Source organism: Staurois parvus, unplaced genomic scaffold (assembly GCF_062004578.1).
Source record: "Staurois parvus isolate SC_StPar_1 unplaced genomic scaffold, SC_StPar_1.0 ptg000145l, whole genome shotgun sequence".
Taxonomy (NCBI): Eukaryota; Metazoa; Chordata; class Amphibia; order Anura; family Ranidae; genus Staurois; species Staurois parvus.
The window spans coordinates 16,154,802-16,174,461 of record NW_028317941.1 but is presented as its reverse complement, the minus strand read 5'-3'; the positions used below and the strand labels follow the sequence as shown (position 1 = coordinate 16,174,461).

The 19,660-nt window shown below is 38.9% G+C and overlaps 1 protein-coding gene across 1 annotated transcript in view; it reads right to left on the bottom strand.

The window, feature by feature from the left end:
- The window catches only part of WWC3 (WWC family member 3), a 264,566-nt gene that overhangs the window by 117,579 nt on the left and 127,327 nt on the right, over positions 1-19,660 (bottom strand). The window contains exon 3 of the mRNA XM_089673898.1: positions 12,368-12,571. Within this exon, the coding sequence (XP_089530024.1) occupies positions 12,368-12,571 (204 nt within the window). The remainder of the gene's footprint in view (positions 1-12,367; positions 12,572-19,660) is intronic.

The following is a 19,660-nucleotide window of genomic DNA, read 5'->3' as shown; positions in this document are numbered from 1 at the left end:
CTTAGTATTAGTAGCTTGTTTTTACTTTTTGCCTGGAATTTTCCTGTAACTGTAAAGAAATATCCTGCACCTTGTCTCCCACCATCCTCCTCACCATATTTCCAAGTACAAGCAAAGACCTCAGATGTAGGCACACCTTAGCTGCCATTATGTCTTATGAAATAGTCACACAGGTGCAAGGCCTAGCCATGGAGTCAATCTAGTATAATCTTGGTGCTAATACCTAGGAAGTCCATTATTTTCTATGACTGAGAACATATAGACTTGCCTGAACACTTTCAAGAATTATTATAAAATATGAACCAGCACTGACAAGACTGTATGCAGTTTGCATGGTTAGGATGACAGCAAGAAATTGTGATTCAGTGTTGCAAAACAGATGTCAACATTGTTTTAACCACAAGAAATGTCACGTCGGTAACACATGGCACAAATCATTTATGTAAAAGAATTTTACATCTGGACACTCTGCTCTCTGTTACTATGTAGATAATGCAAGTGTGACCAGGGTCATTTCTTATGCATACCTCATCGGTTTCTTCTACAGATTTTTCAACAGCTATTCTTTATATGACATGTTTATTATATTTGCATTTGTTATACGGTATTTGCAAAGTAGGATCTCCATCCTACAGCTGTTTAAGGTTTGGATGAACAACTTAAAATCTGATTTGAGATATTACCAATCTAAATAAACAATTAGCTGAAAAATTGTAATATGGTTCTACTGTTTCTTTCAGGAAAACACTTAAAAACTAGAGGAATGCTCCTCTTGGACTGTTTTCATTGAAACAAGTGTCATCCTTTTGTTCTGTTGACAACTGTAAAATTGTAGATTTGCAATCACTTCTCCATCCCTTTCCCCACTCTATGAAAAACTAAAAAAAAAAGGTTTAACTATGTATACACTTTACCAAATATTGCCCTGAGAAATACACAACAATAACCACAGAGAACAAATTCAGAATTTATTTTTTTACTAACTTGACATTTTCAGCTCATCTAATGCACCACTTATTCAGTAGGTAGAGCTAATGTGAAAGTGCCAAGCTGATTAAAGTGGAATTCCAGCTTACAACTTACTAGCCATGAAAATGTTCCCTCCCTTCTCCAATCACCCACGCTGACTAGCCTGTGTAAAGCCAGCCACAGATGATAGCGTTTGCTCTCCAGAAAAGAAAATAGCTTGATTCCCAGATCAACACAGTCAGTGTTGTCCCGCTGAGCTATTGTGTACTCTCAGCGGGGGGATTCAGCAATCCCTGATGGGAGAACACAGTGATTCTTGCAATATTTGCATGGAGGCTCCAACAGGCTGGTTCTACCCAGGTCGCACAACAATTGAATTGGATACAACCAGCTTGACCAAAGATGGTTAGAATCTCAGCCAGATTAAGAAAGATGTATATACTTACCTATTTTCAGGCTGCTCCGGTCTAGTCACATGACCTCCCCTGTGTCAGCCAATGACAACTGCAGGGGAGAGAAGAAAGTGCTCTAACACAGGCTTAAGCGGTAAACATCACTGATAGACTTCAAAGGGTCATCCATTGCCGGCACTCTCTCTTGTAGCCGTGCTGGATAACACAGGGGAGCCGGATCACGTACAGTATACATACAGTATTTCTGACACATACATATATCCTCCATATGTGCTCTTTATAGAACACTTCTTGTCTTTTGGAGCAGTTTATTTGAATGATGTATTATGCATTTTATGTTTTTGAGATCTGATATATACATACTGTATGTATAAATATGTTGGTCTATATTGTATATCCCTTTAAGAAACACCTGTATTATAGCAAGTTGTGTATATAAGAAATCCTCTTCCCCACTCTCCCTCTCTAAATGATTAAGACTGATAGAGTAAAACATCTTAAGGCCTCATGCACACTGCTACTCCTAAGGCTGCATGTACACGGGACATTTGGAAAACACTTCTGAACGATGGAAACTGACTGCTGGAAAACGTAGGTTAACAGCTTCCATACCGGGCACTTTTATCCCCTTCCTGCCCAGGCCAATTTTCAGGTTTCAGCGCTCTCACACTTTGAATGACAATTGCGCTGTCATACAACATTGTACCCAAACAAAACTTTTAACATTTTCTTCACACAACTAAAGCTTTCTTTTGGTGGTATTTAATCACCGTTGGGGTTTTTATTTTTTGCTAAATTAACAAAAAAAGTCCAAACATTTTGAAAAAAACAGAAAGTTTTTCTTTGTTTCTGTTATAAAAGCTGGCAAATAAATAATTGTTCTTCATAAATGTAGGCCAAAATGTATTCTACTACATTTCTTTGGTGAAAATAACTCAAATTAGGATGTATTACTTAGTCTTTAGGAAAGATTTAGAGTTCACAAACTATGGGATATATCTGAATATTGATCAATCCTGAATTACTGACGGCCAATCTAATTTCTTGAGGTCCAAGAATGTCAGAACAGTACAGATATCCACCAAATGACCCCTTTTTGCAAAGTAGACAGTCCGACGTATTTCATAAGAGGCATGGCGAGTTTTTTGAAGTTGTAATTTTTTTTGTCATAATTTTTCGAAAATGAAATTAAAAAAATGATTTTCACTATTTTTTTTTACATACTGTCACCAGTGCAGTACAGCGTCATCATATAACTGGCATGGCGGTGATCAGGGACACTGACTTGTGACAGTATGAAAAAAAATAAATAAATTGATATTTTTTTATATTACATTTTTTCTCTTTAAGATTTTTTTTCATATTTCACTATGACCAAAGTAGTATAATGTTACCATAGTAACATTGTACTACTTTGGGGAAGTGATCAGTATTTTTTTTTTTTTTACACAATTTGGTCAAAAAATGCTTGCATTCCCTGAAGTGGACATAGGGTTAAGATGTCTCTTGAATCAGAGTCTCCCTTCAATGGTTAACCACTTCCCGACCGGCCGTTGCATATAAACGGCCGGACGGTGGCAGTGCAGGGTCGGGTGGCCGTTTACAAACGGCCTCCCCGCACCCTGCTTGTGCGCGCTCCCTGGGAGCGCGCAGCACTGCGATCCGGTTGCCGCTGTGTCCTCTGGACACAGTGAAACACCGATCGTCGGATGGGACCTCTGTACGAGGTCCCGATCATGTGATCACTGATTGGCCAATCAGTGATCACATGCAAAGTAGTAAGCAATGTGTCACTTGTGACATCATTGCTTACTACGTGTGAAATCTGTGAATGATCACAGAGGTCACATGGTACAAGGCTATTCACAACAGCCTTGTACCATGTGACAAGCACAATCACAGCTCACTCAGTACTTCTCAATGAGTGCAGGAATGCACTGAGAGAGAAAGAGAAATGATTGCTTTTACATCCTATATGGGTGTAAAAGCAATCAGTGTAAAAAAAAAAAAAAAAATCTTCATCACCCCCCACAAATAGTACAGTGTCACCATGGTGACACTGTACTGCTAGGGTGACAGTATGTAAAAAAAATTAATAAATAAAAAACAAACAATAACATAAAAAAATAAAATAAAAATGTAAAAAGAAATGTTTAAAAATTATACTTTTTGGTTATAAACTAATTTGTTTATTTTTTTTTTTACTAAAAAGATAACGGAATAAATTTTGGCAAAGATTTATGATGAAATATTATTTATTTGCAAAATTTTATAAAAAAAACACTTTTGTTCAAAATTTTTGGACTTTTTCATTTACATAGCAAAAAAAATAAAAATCCCAGCGGTGAATAAATACCACCAAAATAAAGCTTTATCTGTCTCAAAAAAATGGTAAAAAATTAATTTGGGTACAGTGTTGCATGACTGCGCAATTGTCATTCAAAGTGTGATAGCGCTGAAAGCTGAAAATTGCCCTGGACAGGAAGGGGGTAAAAGTGTCCGATCTGGAAGTGGTTAACGGCCTCCTTATTACCTCCACCTCCACTTAGCATACATATATTAAAAAAAAGGCAAAAAACAATAGTGCTTTATTCTTATAAACACTTGTTTTCCAAAATATTAAAAATTGGCAAATCACATTGTGCAGGTGCTCCATTGCACCAAATATCATGCGCATAATATACCGATATCCAACACCGTATGTATGTATAAATCTCCCCTTGCTCTCACATACACGATCTGTCATACCAGTTCGTCATCAAGCCCCTCCCCTATGCGGTACGCCTCAGGGTTATGTGGCATCCTCAGTGATATGACCATATCCCATGGATCATATTCCCCTGAGGAAGCCACGTGACCCTGTAGCGTAACATGTAGGGGAGGGTCTTGATGACATCATGGCGCTCGCGGTCAACTGACAAATTGGTATGACGAATCGTGTATGTGAGAGCAAGGGGAGATCTATACATACATATGGTGTTGGATATTGATATATTATGCGCATGATATTTGGTGCAATAGAGCACATACACAATGTGAGTTGCCAATTTTAATAAACAAGTGTTTTTAAGGATAAAGCACTATTTGTTTTTGTGTTTTTGTCTATTTTTTGATATGTATATGCTGAGTGGAGGAGGTAATAAGGAGGCCGTTAATCATTGAAGGAAGACTCTGATTCAAGAGACATCTTAACCCTATGTCCACTTCAAGGGCCACAAGATTTATTTGACCAAACTTAATGTGAGGTCAAAAGCTCCAGGTGAGGGCACATCTGGTGTTTTGGTGCTGGATGAACACAAGTGGGATTAAGAAGATATGGAGTGATTAGGGGAAAGCAATTTACTGTTTGGGGATTGTTAAGAAGAAACACTAAAGAGACTCATGGCATCATTGAGATTATTCATGGTTTATTTTGAAGTGTTTTATTCTGAGGATATGATTGATGGGTTATTTATATTGTAAGGAGAGCGTGGCACTGTAATTTTGTTTAAGGCCTTCATCTTGACTCATGGTAAGAATAGACCTGTACATTATAACACTTTAACAGACTGATCATAGCTATTTTCAGAAGTTAAAAGTGTTACTAAACCCACAAAAGTAAAATCAGTATGTATATGCAGTAAAGCATGCTGGTTACACTCACTGTGGAACCTAAGGGGTTAATCTTCTATATTGTGTAAAAAAGCAGTTTGATCCTGACTTCTCTGATCCTCCCCTTCTTCCAGTGTCCCCCTCTTATCTCCTGATAAAAAATATTGTGTGGAATCATTCTGTGCATGCTCAGTTTGGTGTGTATTGCTAGAGAGGTTTTTTTTTTTTTCTTCGGAGAGTGCATCTGATCAGCACAGGGCCAATCAGCACTATACAGACAGAGGTCAGGGGTCCTGCATCTTCCTAGAGCAGAATGATAACTCCAAGCTTTAACATGTGCTCGGCTAGACAATGATAGAAATCAAAAGACTGATCTAACTGCTGATTAGAAAAGGTATTTAGCAGTTTATATTTACTAAAATAATTGCACTTCCATGTTGTGTGTACTGTGGGAGACCAAATAGAGTGAATTCAGGGTCCTGGGTTTAGTAACACTTTAATATCAAACTACAAATATATTCCCTATTGCAATTTTCTTCACTATTAGAGCTTTCAAATGTTCCTTTTCATGGCAACAATTTAAATTGTGATGACAATTCATATGTTCTGCAACTGCTTAAAAATGCTCCCATGACATAATGGTCCTTGATAGTTTTATGTCCATTCATACAAATAACGCATGATATGTGGGTGGCTATGATTCACTAAGGGAATATCCACAATATGCTCTAAAAATCATTTCTGTTATTTATTAAATGACGAGTGTAGCCTTGTGCGCAGACCACTTCTACCAGGAAAGGAAGAAATAGTATGTGATTTATTAGTTTGAAAACAAAAACTTATTAACCTTTTTAGTTATGTATGCGCCATCACCAACTCACACTGAGCTGTGAGGCCAAACATGTGGGCTGCAGTAGTTTATATAAAGAATGGCTTTGTCTGTTTGGCCTACACACATTGGCCAGTGCCAGATGACATTCTTATCTGCAAACTGAAAAGCAGTTAGCAACTAATTCACATTTCTACAACAAAATACTCCAAATTTGGAAACCTGTCTTAAAAGGAGAACTCTAGAGTAAATATTGAGGTTGTAATTGCTAACCTCCTTTTATGAAAATACTCATTGCCTGGGATGTAGATTAGGAGTTCTGACATCTGATCTGTATACTTGTTACAGGTCAGTGACACAGAACATATTGGAGTCATTGGATCAGCATTATAGCCAAGGATCTAGCATTTTCTGAGGGAGGTCAATAATGGGAGAACAGTATTTTTCTGATTGTGTGACCTGGACTCTTTAGTTAATAGGGACATTACAAAAACATTTGAAAGTGTACAATGCCTTTAAAGTGATTGTAAACCCTTATATATACCCAGTGGAACAAAGCCTCCTACATGAGTTGTACCTGTTTATCTGTAGCCCTCTCTTCTCTACACCCATTCAAAGTACAAAATATTTAAATCTTGTTTGAGAGTTTAAAAAAAAAAAGGGGAGCAGAGAACTGAAATGACACACTGTTGACATCCTTGAGAGCTGATTTGAGGGAAGGGACACACCCCCTCCACACAGCTCACAGGAACAGAGTTGAGGCTGTCAATCTGCTGGAGTTCTCTCCCCTGTCACTATTTTTTTCTTGGTATCAGGAAAACTTGTCAGAAGTGATTCATGCTGATAGCAGAGGAATGAAGCAGCAGACAGAAATGACACTCAGTGCTCTGGATTAAGACAAGTACACACTACAGAGGGACATGCTTTCTTCATATTTCATCTCAGTGGTTTACAACCACTTTAACCATAATATTTTTCTTGCTTAGTATTACTTACTGAGTCATTTTAGGCAACAAGCAAAAGCAATCAGTGAGCTATTAATGTGATTTTGTGCAAACACTGTATTTTTGCCTAAATCAAAGAAATCACCCAATTCAACTTAAACATATAAACTCAAGAACAAAACAGTCCTTGGATGTGATGGCTGCATTAATCTTTTTTTCAGGGTAAGCACAGAAAATACTTGCCAGATATGCAGTGTCCTTATCACTTCCAGTGGGAAGAACTGTAACAGAACTGCATAAAACAATCTTACCTTTGTTCTGTACACTACTAATCCCATCAACCCTCATGCTATCTGCAGAGATACAGTACAGCACTACAGTGAGTGAGTCTACTTACTAGTTACACTTAGGGATAGGAAGTGTGTGATATTCAGGATTACCAGGTGAAATATAGGAGAAAAGGCCTGAGAAAAAAAACTATTGCAGCCACCTCATCAACAGACAAATAAGCTGCATTATATCACATTTGTGTTCTTGGGTTTAGGTACTCTTTAACCACTTCCCGACCGGCCGTTGCATATAAACGGCCGGACGGTGGCAGTGCAGGTTTGGGTGGCCGTTTATAAACGGCCTCCCCGCACCCTGCTTGTGTGCGCTCCCTCAAAGCGCGCAGCACCGCGATCCGGTGCCCACTGTGTCCTCCGGACACAGTGAAACACCGATCGTCGGACGGGACCTCTGTACGAGGTCCCAATCATGTCATCACTGATTGGCCAATCAGTGATCACATGCAAAGCAGTAAGCAAGATGTCACTTGTGACATCATTGCTTACTACGTGTGAAATCTGTGAATGATCACAGAGGTCACATGGTACAAGGCTATTCACAACAGCCTTGTACCATGTGACAAGCTGTGACCAATCACAGCTCACACAGTACTTCTCAATGAGTGCAAGAATGCACACAGAGAGAAAGAGAAATGATTGCTTTTACATCCTATATGGGTGTACTGCTAGGGTGACAGTATGTAAAAAAAAATTAAAAAATAAGAATATAAAAAAATAAAATAAAAATGTAAAAAACAATGTTTAAAAATTATAATTTTTGGTTATAAACTAATTTGTATTTTTTTTTTTTTACTAAAAAGATAACGGAATAAATTTTGGCAAAGATTTATGATGAAATATTATTTATTTGCACAATTTTATAAAAAAAACACTTTTTTTCAAAATTTTTGGACTTTTTCATTTAAATAGTAAAAAAAATAAAAATCCCAGCGGTGAATAAATACCACCAAACTAAAGCTTTATCTGTCTCAAAAAAATGGTAAAAAATTCATTTGGGTACAGTGTTGCATGACCGCGCAATTATCATTCAAAGTGTGATAGCGCTGAAAGCTGAAAATTGCCCTGGTCAGGAAGGGGGTAAAAGTGTCCGGTCTGGAAGTGGTTAAGAAGACCCTGTAAGGCCAGAAATAAGCACCACAGAGGTTTGCTAAAAATGTACTTCCTGAAGCCGACACTGATGCAAATTTCTTTCTCTTTTTGTGCTTACTGTAAGAATTGCTTTGCAACTTCCATGGCAGGTTTGAATATGATTGGTGACAGGGGAAACTTATTAATTATTACATGAAGCTCACTGCATGTGAGGGGAAGCAAAAAACCTGAAATAGGTGTGTTTGGTAATTGTGCTTTCACATCACAAGCAGGGTCTCCCAGATCACCCAGTTACCAGCAAAAGAGGGATGCCTAGACAAATACCTGAATTTCTGAGAAGGAAGAGCTTACTGTATGCATTTTAAGCTTTATGTTTCAATTCTGAATATATTTTACTTTTAAATCAAGTCCAGCCTTAGGTTGGGCCAAAACTGATGGATGTCCTATCAAAACCAGTAAGCAGTGAGATATCTGTCTGTCCTTTACTGCAAAGTCTCATTTCAAGACCTGCCGCAATACTTTCCCTCTACTCTATATAGAGGAATGCAGAATATGGGCACTGGCAGTCACTTTGTCTTTCTCTATAAGGAAATTAGCACTTTTTACTCTCTAGGGACCAATTCTTGCCTAAACAACAATTAATTATTTTTAAATCGAGTTTTAAATATGTTTTATCATCTACTTGTAAAACATTGGGCTTTGCACAGGCGCCATTGTTCAGCACACTTAGCACTGGAATCTTGTGTTCAATCCCGCAAGAGGCAAATTCTGCATAAATGTTATGTGTTCTCTTTGGGTTGAGTATCTGTAAACTCAACATTCTGAATCACCTAATGGCAGAGCATACCTATAGGCTAAGCAGGCTTTAGTTGAAAATTCACACAAAGTGTTCACCATTTCCTTTGCTATATAATCAATCGTCAGATGACCACTCTGTCTCCTCTTATGCCCCCATCCACGAAGATTTGGGAAGGGGGAGACTCAAAACAAGCAAGGGACTCTTTAGATTTCTGCTTTGTAGACTGCTTCTGTTTTGACAGCTATACACTTTACAAGAGCTGCTGTTAATCTACATGGCTGATACCAGCAGAAGACTATAGTGTGCAGGACACCGCACAGAAGACTATAGTATACAGGACAAAACAACATGGAGAAAACAGGAAGTACCTTGGGATTCTCGTCCTTGTGACAATCTTGACTCTACTGGCAAGATCACCAGGTAATTTAGGTATTTTGACATCACTTTAATATAGTGCATACAAGAAATCTTAGCATTGTATGTCGAAACAGTAAATGCTGATTTTTATTTTTGTTTACTCACACTTAAAAGTAAAACTATGACCTTTCACCCTTAAAAAAAGAATATGTGCTGCAGCATTTAATTAAAAGTGCTTCTTACAGTTTTCTCTCAGTTGCAAAGTCCTGGAACTACCCATTGAGCATGCTAGTGAAATTCACCTAATGCAGCTGCTTGTGATGGTGTGGCAACGATGTTGCACTGCCCATGAATTCAGGACAGAGTTGCCACTCTCATATATGCTATGTCTACAGTGGATGCAATAAATGCTGAAGGGAATGTAACTATCAGCATTAATAAAATGTGTGATGTTGAGCTGCTTGCCTATATTAAATGTGTAAAAAAATTAAATTACTAATAGTGAAACAATATATGTGCACCGTCCCCTCTCCACTTGCATTAAGGTAAAATTAAATAAATATGATGTTAACGGTCTGTTAAAGGTCCAATATACAGTATTGTGGTGTTTAGTTCATACAGTTCAAGTGTCGTATCAGAAACAATAATAATAGTGTAAATCTTGTTCTGTGATCATCCAGCACCAAAGGTAATAACCGTTGTGCCTCTAAACTTCACACAATATGTGCCACCTCTGTGCTCACATAACTCTCACCTCCAAGATGGTGTCATACAGCATGTACTGTACATGACAATCCACCCAGTTTCCAACAATATTTGGATCTTTCTACACCTTCAGAACACTAGGGACTCTCCACATGTACTTCCCGAAGGCTCTGTTTTTTTAAGGAGTAAGGTACCTCTAACCACTTGCACTCCTGAGGATTTACCCCCCCTTCCTGACCAGGCAATTTTTTGCGCTGTGGCGCTGCGTTACTTTAACTGACAATTGCGTGGTCATGCAATGCTGTATCCAAAAGAAATTTACATCCTTTTTTCCCCACGAATTGAGAAAAAAACAATATAAATGTCCAGCAAAAAATTTTTAAAAATCACATTTCCTCATAAATTTAGGCCAAAATGTATTCTTCTACATGCCTTAATAAAAATAATTTCAATTAATTTCAATACATGTAAATTAATCGGTTTATGTGAAAGTTATAACGTTTACAAATGGCGGTATAGATACTGAAATATTTTTTTCTACTAATAATGGTGGCGATCAGCGACTATTAGGGGGACTGTTAGACTGCGGCGGACATTCTCACACTGGGGGGAACTGACTTGGTGTCATTGTCATCCCCAGTGACACCAATAGAGTGATCAGTGCTAAAAAAAAGGACTGACACTGTACTAATGTTACTGGGCAGGAAGGGGTTAACATGAGGGGCGATCAAAGGGTTAACTGTGTGCTGGGAGTGTTTTACTGGGGAGCGGTGTGTTGGTGCTTCACTGTAAACACACTGCTCTGGATGGCTGTGCACAGCCATCCAGAGCAGTGTGTCTGAGCCGACAGGGAGGAGGACTGTTAGTAAACAAAGCAGCCCTCCTCCCTGTCGGAGATCCTTGGTAATCATCGTCTGGGACCCAGTGATTGACAGCCGCGGCAACAAATGGCAGCATGGGTAGGGTGCACACGTGGCTAACAGGCGCCCCCCTACCCGGAAATGCAAAATCACGTATAGATACGTAATTTTGTGCACTCGTGCCGCCCTGTAGCAGTATATCTGCTTTAGGGTGGCAGGGGAGAAGTTAAAGTGGTAGTAAAACCGAAAGGAAGAAAAAAAAAAAAAGAAAAGTCCCCTGCAAGGTAGTGTCAAAATATGCTAGTATGCATCGCATACTAACACATTATGTAAAACTTACATAAAAACAAAGCTTTCCAGCGGCGCACTGTCACCACTGCAGAGGCTTTCATTTTCACCCGGTCCTTCTTCAAGGTTCTAATCTCTGGCCGTCTGACAGGCCGGTCCGCGATGACGTCACTGGGCTAAGGCACGGGTGCACGTTTAGGAGATATTAATTTTCCCTACAGGTAAACTTTATTATAAGCTTACCTGTAGGTAAAATAAAATAAACGAGTTTACTACCCCTTTAAAGCTCGTTTATTCATGCTGCCATATTTGCCTTGCCCATGTGAAGGAAAGATACCAACAAGCCTCTTATGGTGTAGTATGTTAATAGTATAAATATTTGTTGAAAACGAAATGCACAATATCACGGTCACATTTGACTATCAGCATTGTCATTATGATTCATAAGCCTATAGCTTGTCAATCAGCACCTGGTCACTGCTTTCTGGATGACTAGTGCTGCTTCTGCTGCTAAACTGTTCCACTGTGAGCTGCAGTGCCTTTTAGGGAGAGCATGTTGCAAATGAAGATAGAATTCGGAGGTAAAGGAGTTTTTCTTTCTTCATGAGGCATTTCATAGTAACTAGATTTGTTACTTGCTTAGGCTTTCATACAGGAGCCTTTAGTTGTACTTTAATATTTCTGCCATGCGCTTCAAACCCCCCCTCCCCCCCAAAATAAAAAAAACACAATCCAGTTTGCCTTTAGTTTAAGGGGACCCTAAAAGATTCTGTACATCTATGAACTTGTATATTGATGTAAATGGAATGTACATACGTAATACAATAGGAAATACTCAGGTACAAAGTTTCTTGTAGCAGTTAATTTAGATAAATGTTGATGTAGACATGGGGGTTGATTCACTAAAACTGGAGAGCGCAAAATCTGGTGCAGCTCTGCATAGAAACCAATCAGATTTCATGTTTGAACAAGCTGAAGTTAGAAGTTGATTGGCTACCATGCAACAGATTTTGTACTCTCCAGTTTTAGTAAATCTACCATAATGTTTTCCTTTATGCATTAAACTAAAAGCAGTCCATGCAATAAATTCATCCCATATAGTATAGCACTGCTGGATATATTAAGAGACTAGTCCAAATGTAATGCTTCTTCAAAACAAATGGTCCTTTTACTTACAGCTGGCATGGGAACGGTTGTCTTCATCACAGAGTTCATGTAGCTGCTGGAATTCTTTCTGTGCCAACTCAAACCGCTGCTGCTTGATTTGATAAATCTCTTTTTTAGCATTAAGAGCCTCCTGAGCGACAACTAAATATTCTTTCAACATCCGTTCCTGTTCTCTTCTCCACTGCTCTCGAGGGTCCTCAATTTGTGTAATCTCTTCATAAAAAGGAAACATGCAGTATTAGTCAAATTATCTCTAGAAATGCTTTGTAACCTAATGTACTAAACCATTATGTAAAAAAGAGTGTAAACTAACAATGATAAAGAGGACTGTTGATTGACTCTAACCGGAGCAAAACTGATTATAAAAGAACAACCTGGTTGGCTGATTTCATCAACTGCACCAATTTGTACACAAACAATAAAGCTGCAGTTTTGCCACATGCTTTAGGCTTCATGCACACTGGACGTTTCTCTATTTTGCTCGTAAAAGTATTAACTGCATTTATCTCGTTTCTCTATTCTCTATCTCGCTTGTAAAAGTATTAACTGCATTTGGCGACATCAAGTGTTTTGGCATTAATTAATTTAATTGGCAAAATAATATTTTTTTCTGACCATTGAAGTGAATAAATATGATCAAGCTCTAAATACACCTAGAGTTAACTTAGACGCATTTACAAGCGTTTCTTTTCTGCAAAAACACTGCTGCTCCTGGACGAACTGGTAATGTTTTTTTTTCTTTAGCCTCTAAACGTCTATGCCTCTAAACTCCTATAAGAGTCTATGTGTGCATAGACACATAGGCTACATAAAGGGGCGTTTAGAGGCAAGAAAAAAAAAAACACCAGATACCCCTAGAGCAGCTGAAAAAACATACAGTGTACATGAGGCCTAAGACTGTCAATTAAAACCATCTTCTGTGGATGTGTGGCATGCTAGTACTATTATACTACAGTAAGCATTTCTTATACCTGCTGAGATGTATCCAAGGCCTGAACAGACACATAGGTTAATCTTTAACCCCCCTGGTGGTATTCCCGAGTGTAGCTTGGGGTTAACTTTCAGCACCAGAAGCGGTAACCACGAGCTACACTCGGGATTACCCTGCAGCGTTGCTCTGGGATCCCACCAGCACTTACCTTGTCCTGCGCTCCCGCGATGTGCCCCCTGCAGCGTCCCCAGCCATGTCCTTCGGCCGATGCCAGCATCCGTCTTCTGGGTTCCGTTCCCTGCGAGTGTCGGGATATACGGGATGTCCAGGGGACGGACCAGTGGAAAATTAAAAAATGTACAAATGTGACATTCACTCAATACACTAAAATCTGATAGTATTACATTACTGTATCAAGCCATTTCACATACATTTTGTCCCGAGTGCTTTGTCCTGTGCCCTGCCTACATTTTTACTGTTCTTTCTGCCTGGAAAATGAGAAACGTCCATGGCATCCAAAAAGTGTCCCTTTAGGTCAAAAGCAGTTTTAGATCAGCTAGAGAACAGCGATAATAAATTAGGACCACTTGCAGATTTGAGTGATAATGATTCGTGGGGAAATTCGTCATCAGACACTGAAAACAATTCTGTGACTGAGCTCAGCGATGTGCGAACTTGGTGCTCTATTTCAACTTTCAGTGTTTTTGGTTTGATTACATTATTGAATTAATTTTTTGTATTATATTATTATTTTTTATGATTATTTATTATATTATAATTATGATTTCGTGTTTCAAATTTTATCATACCCGGGATGTTTACTAGACTCTTGTTCAGACAGATTTCAGTTAGTTATTCCTAAGAATTACAGGCCTACAATAAAAAAACAACATATTTCCATGCAAAAAAATGTACCGCTTTGAGCACAGAAATACTGATATAATCATACCGCTAGGGAGGTTAAATCAGAGAACCACAATAACCAGTCACTGGCTATTACAGTACATTACAGCTTATCTCAATGGGAAGGTGAGGGGTTATGTACATTTTTGCGTCCCTGGTATCTCTGCTGAAAAAATATTTTCTATTTGTGCAATATGCACCACCTAGTGGTTCCATGTACGTAAGAATGACAAGGAAGACATTTTGTATATATTTATGTACTAACCCAACTTTCAAGTAACCACGAGTAAAGAAAGAGTGGCAGCCAAGTAGGAATGATAAAATAATTAACTATCCACTTTGGCTCTCACACCTGTTTACCCCCCTATGGATCAGACCATATTTTCACATTTCCGCTGTGTCTATTCATGAGTCTATAATTTTGTAATTACTTATGATACAGAATTGTTACATATATCTTTTTTGGGGGACAAACTGGGCTTTCTTGTGATCTTGTGAGTAAAAAATAAAACAAAAATGTAAATTTTATAAAGTTTGATCACTAATACTTTGAACACAAGTACCATTACTGTGGGGAAACTTACAAGTTTTATTCTGCTGCTTGTTCTATTTTCTGCAACATATAAAATTACATTTTTGGCAGAAAGCATGTTAGAGTTATTTACAAAAGTAATAAAGTTTTTTTTCTAATTTACATTTTACATATATTTTGTTTTTAAGAGTTAACTAAAGTCTAGTACACACAATCAGGAAATCGTACGAAAAATACCTATTTCGAAGCGACTGTACGATAATCTGATTGTTAGTACTCATCTTTCATCCGAAATTATTCGAAGGGAAAAGCACGAAAATTTTTCTAGCATGATACCAGATTGTACGATTTTCATTTAATCAGTACAGTTTTCATCTGAAAATACAATACAAATACAAAACAATACATTACATCACTTTCAAATTATTATCATGTCGTACAAGAATTTTTGTAACTTTAGTAACCTCTTCAGTTTCAATATGAGACTAGCATGTAAAAAATAAAAAATAAAATGAATGCTCATTTGTCCAATATTCTCATTGTGTGTATGGGGCTTAATTCTCTGTACACACAATAAACATTATTCTGTGTTAGCTGCAGCTCTCTCATTCACAGATCACTGTCTGTCAGGGAACTGAGGAGATAAGACAGCTACTATGTTACCTTTGTTACTGTTACAAATGTTATACCGAATGATCACTGTGATTCGCTGTCACAGTGATCAGTCAATTAGGAAGGCTTCTGACTGGCTCCTAATCATAGCAGTGGAAGATTATCTATCTACAGACATTGGGTCTCACCTGTGCACGGGAGGGAGCAGGGGAGAAGAGAAACTGCTGCCAGTCTTCCTCAATATACAGTTGCAAGAAAAAGTATGTGAACCCCTTGGGATTACGAGGAGTTTTGCATGAATTGGGCATAAAATGTGCTCTGAACGTCAACTAAGTCACAACAATAGAAGAACACAGTCTGCTGAACATAATACTACACAAACATTAGATGTTGCCATGGTTTAATTGCACATAACATGTAAACATTCACAGTGCAGGGAGGAAAAAGTATGTGAGGCCCTAGCTTAATGACTTCTCTCAGAGCTAATTGGAGCCAGGAGTGAGCCAACCTTGACTCCAATTAGTGTGATGATATTGGATGTGTTGCTGACAGCTGTCCTGCCCTTAAAAAACACACACCTGTTTTGGGTTTACTGGTTTCAAGAAGCACTGTCTGATGTGAACCATGCCTCGCAGAAAAGAGCTCTCAGAAGACCTACGATCAAGAATTGTTGACTTGCACGAAGCTGGAAAGGGTTACAAAAGTATCTCCAAAAGCCTTGATGTTCATGTGTCCACGGTAAGACAGACTGTCTACAAATGGAGAAAGTTTAGCACTGTTGCTACTCTCCCTAGGCGTGGTCGTCCTGTAAAAATGACTGCAAGAGCACAGCGCAGAATGCTGCATGAGGTAAAGAAGAATCCCAGAGTGTCAGCTAAAGACCTACAGAAATCTCTGGCACATGCTAACATTTTTGTTGACACATCTACAATAAGGAAAACATTAAACAAGAATAGAGTACATGGGAGGACACCACGGAGGAAGCCATTGCTGTCCAAAAAGTAATATTGCAGCACATTTGAAGTTTGCAAAAGAGCACCTGGATGTTCCACATCACTACTGGCAAAATCTACTGTGGACAAATGAAACCAAGATTGAGTTGTTTGGGAAGAACACACAACACTATGTGTGGATAAAAAAAAAGGCACAGCACACCAACATCAAAACCTCATCCCCACTGTAAAACATGGCGGAGGGAGCATCATGGTTTGGGGCTGCTTTGCTGCCTCAGGGCCTGGACGGATTGTTGTCATTGATGGGAAAATGAATTCCAGAGTTTATCAAGACATTTTGCAGGAAAACGTACGACCATCTGTCCGCCAACTGAAGCTCCGCAGAGGATGGGTGATGCAACAGGAAATCACCCAAAGCATACAAGTAATTCAACAAATCAATGGCTGCAACAGCACAGAATTCGCCTTCTTGAGTGGCCCAGTCAGAGTCCTGACCTCAACCCGATTGAAATGCTGTGGCATGACCTTAAGAGAGCGATTCACACCAGACATCCCAAGAATATTGCTACACTGAAACAGTTTTGTGAAGAGGAGTGGTCCAAAATTACTCCAGATCGTTGTGCAGGTCTGATCTGCAACTACAGGAAACGTTTGGTTGAGGTTATTGCTGCCAAAGGAGGGTCAACCAGTTATTAAGTCCAAAGGTTCACATACCTTTTCCGCCCTGCACTGTGAATGTTTACATGTTATGTGCAATTAAACCATGGCAACATCTAATGTTTGTGCAGTATTATGTTCAGCAGACTGTGTTCTTCTATTGTTGTGACTTAGATGACGTTCAGAGCACATTTTATGCCCAATTCATGCAAAACTCCACGTAATCCCAAGGGGTTCACATACTTTTTCTTGCAACTGTACAGGAGACACCGTGTGTACAGAGGAGGAGATTTTATGGACGTGTGTAACACGCCAAAGGTAGGCAACTGGTTATTCCATATTTGAGTGACTATCAGAGTTATGGGTAGCTTTTAAGCATTTAAAGTGGTATTTAAGTGGTGTTAACCGCTTGCCCGCCACCCTATAGTAGAAGTACTGCTACAGGGCTGTACAAAATCACATATATATACAGTTAAGTCCATAAATATTTGGACACAGGCACAATTTTAATTTTTTTTAGGCATTTACCAAAATATATTCAAGCTATAGTTATATAATGGATATGGGCTGAAAGTGTACACTCTCAGGTTTAATGTGATGGTATGTACATCCAAATTGGAGGAAGGGTTTAGGAATTACAGCTCTTAAGAGTAGCCATCCCTCTTTTTCAAGGGACCAAAAGTAGTTGGACAATTGAATATAATCATAAATAAAATGTTCATTTTTAATATTTTGTTGAGAATCCTTCACTGGCAATGAGTGCCTGAAGTCTGGAACCCATGGACATTACCAAAGACTGGGTTTCCTCCTTTCTGATGCTTTCCCAGGCTCTAACTGCAGCTGTCTTCAGTTGTTCTTTTTTCTGCCTTTAGCTTTGCCTTTAGCAAGTGAAATGCATGCTCAACTGGGTTGAGAACAGATGATTGACTCGGCCATTGCAGAATATTCCACTTCTTTTCCTTCAAAAGCTCCCAGGTTGCTTTTGCAGTGTGTTTTGGATCATTGTCCATCTGTATTGTAAAGCGCCGTCCAATCAACTTTGCTGCATTTGGCTGAATCTAGGCTGAAAGTGTATCTCTAAACACTGCAGAATTCATCCATCTGCTTCTGTCTTCTGTCACATCATCAATAAACACCAATGACCCAGTGCCAGTGGAATCCATGCAAGCCATCACACTGCCTCCACCATGTTTTACAGATGATGTCGTGTGCTTTGGATCATGAGCTGTTCCAAGTTTTCTCCACACTTTTTTCTTCCCGTCATTCTGATGCAGATTAATCTTAGTTTCATCCATCCAAAGAATGCTTTTCCGGAACTGGTCTGGCTTTTTAGATGTTTTTTGGCAAAGTCTAATCTGACTGTTCTATTCTTCAGGCTTATGAATGGTTTGCAGCTTGTGGTAAACCCTCTGTATTTGCTCTTGTGAAGTCTTCTCTTGATTGTAGACTTTAACAATAATACGTCCACCTCCTGGAGAGTGTCCTTCACTTGTCTGGATGTTGTGAATGGGTTTTTCTTTACCATAGAGAGGATCCTGCGATCATCCACCACTGTTGTCTTCCATGGACGTCCATGCCTTTTTATGTTGCTGAGCTCACCAGTGCGTTCTTCTTTTCTCAGAATGAACCAAACTGTTGATTTGGCCACTCCTAATGTTGCTGCTATCTCTCTGATGGATTTGTTTCATTTTTGAAGCCTTACAATGGCCTGTTTCACTTGCATGGACAGCTCCTTTGAACGCATGATGTAGGTTCACAGCAATACATTCCAACTGCAAATACCATACTTAGAATCAACCCCAGACCTTTTACCTGCTTAAATGATGAAGAAATAACGAAGGAGTAGCCCACACCTGGCCATGAAACTGCTTTTGATTCAATTGTCCAATTACTTTTGGTCCATTGAAAAAGGGGGGATGGTTACTCTTAAGAGCTGTAATTCCTAAACCCTTCCTCCAATTTAGAAGTACATACCCTCAAATTAAACCTGAGAGTGCGCACTTTCAGTCCATATCCATTATATAACTATAGCTTGAATATGTTTTGGTCAATACGTGAAAAAACTACAATTGTGCCTGTGTCCAAATATATATGGCCCTAACTGTGTGTGTGTGTATATATATATATATATATATATATATGATTTGCATTTCCAGTATGCATTTGCATTTCCAGTATGGGCAGGGCAGTGTGCATGCGCACACCACCCTGCCCATACTGCCACTGGCGGCTAGGGATGCCAATCACTGGGTCCTAGGCACAGATTCCCTGCTAGCACTTGGCGATTGCTGAGTACAGCTGACAGGGGAGAGACCTGTGTGTAAACAACACAGGTTTCTCACTTGCCAGCAAGGACATGCTGCTTTGCATTTCTCTTCACAGCAGAGAAATACTAAACAGCATGTCTCCATAGTAAAATAGCACACAGCACACTTAGTAAAACACACACAGTACACAGTTAACCCTTTGATCACCCAGCAGTTAAACCCTTCCTGCCCAGTGTCATTAGTACAGTATTAGTGCTTTTTATTAGCACTGATCACTATATTAGTGTCACTGGGGATTCCCACCCAGTGTCAGAATGCCTGCCACAGTCCCGCAGTCTCACTATAAGTTGCTGATCGCTGCCATTACTAGTATTAGAAAAAAATAAATTTCCAGTATATATACCGCCATTTGTAGATGCTATAACTTTCATGTAAACCAATTAATTT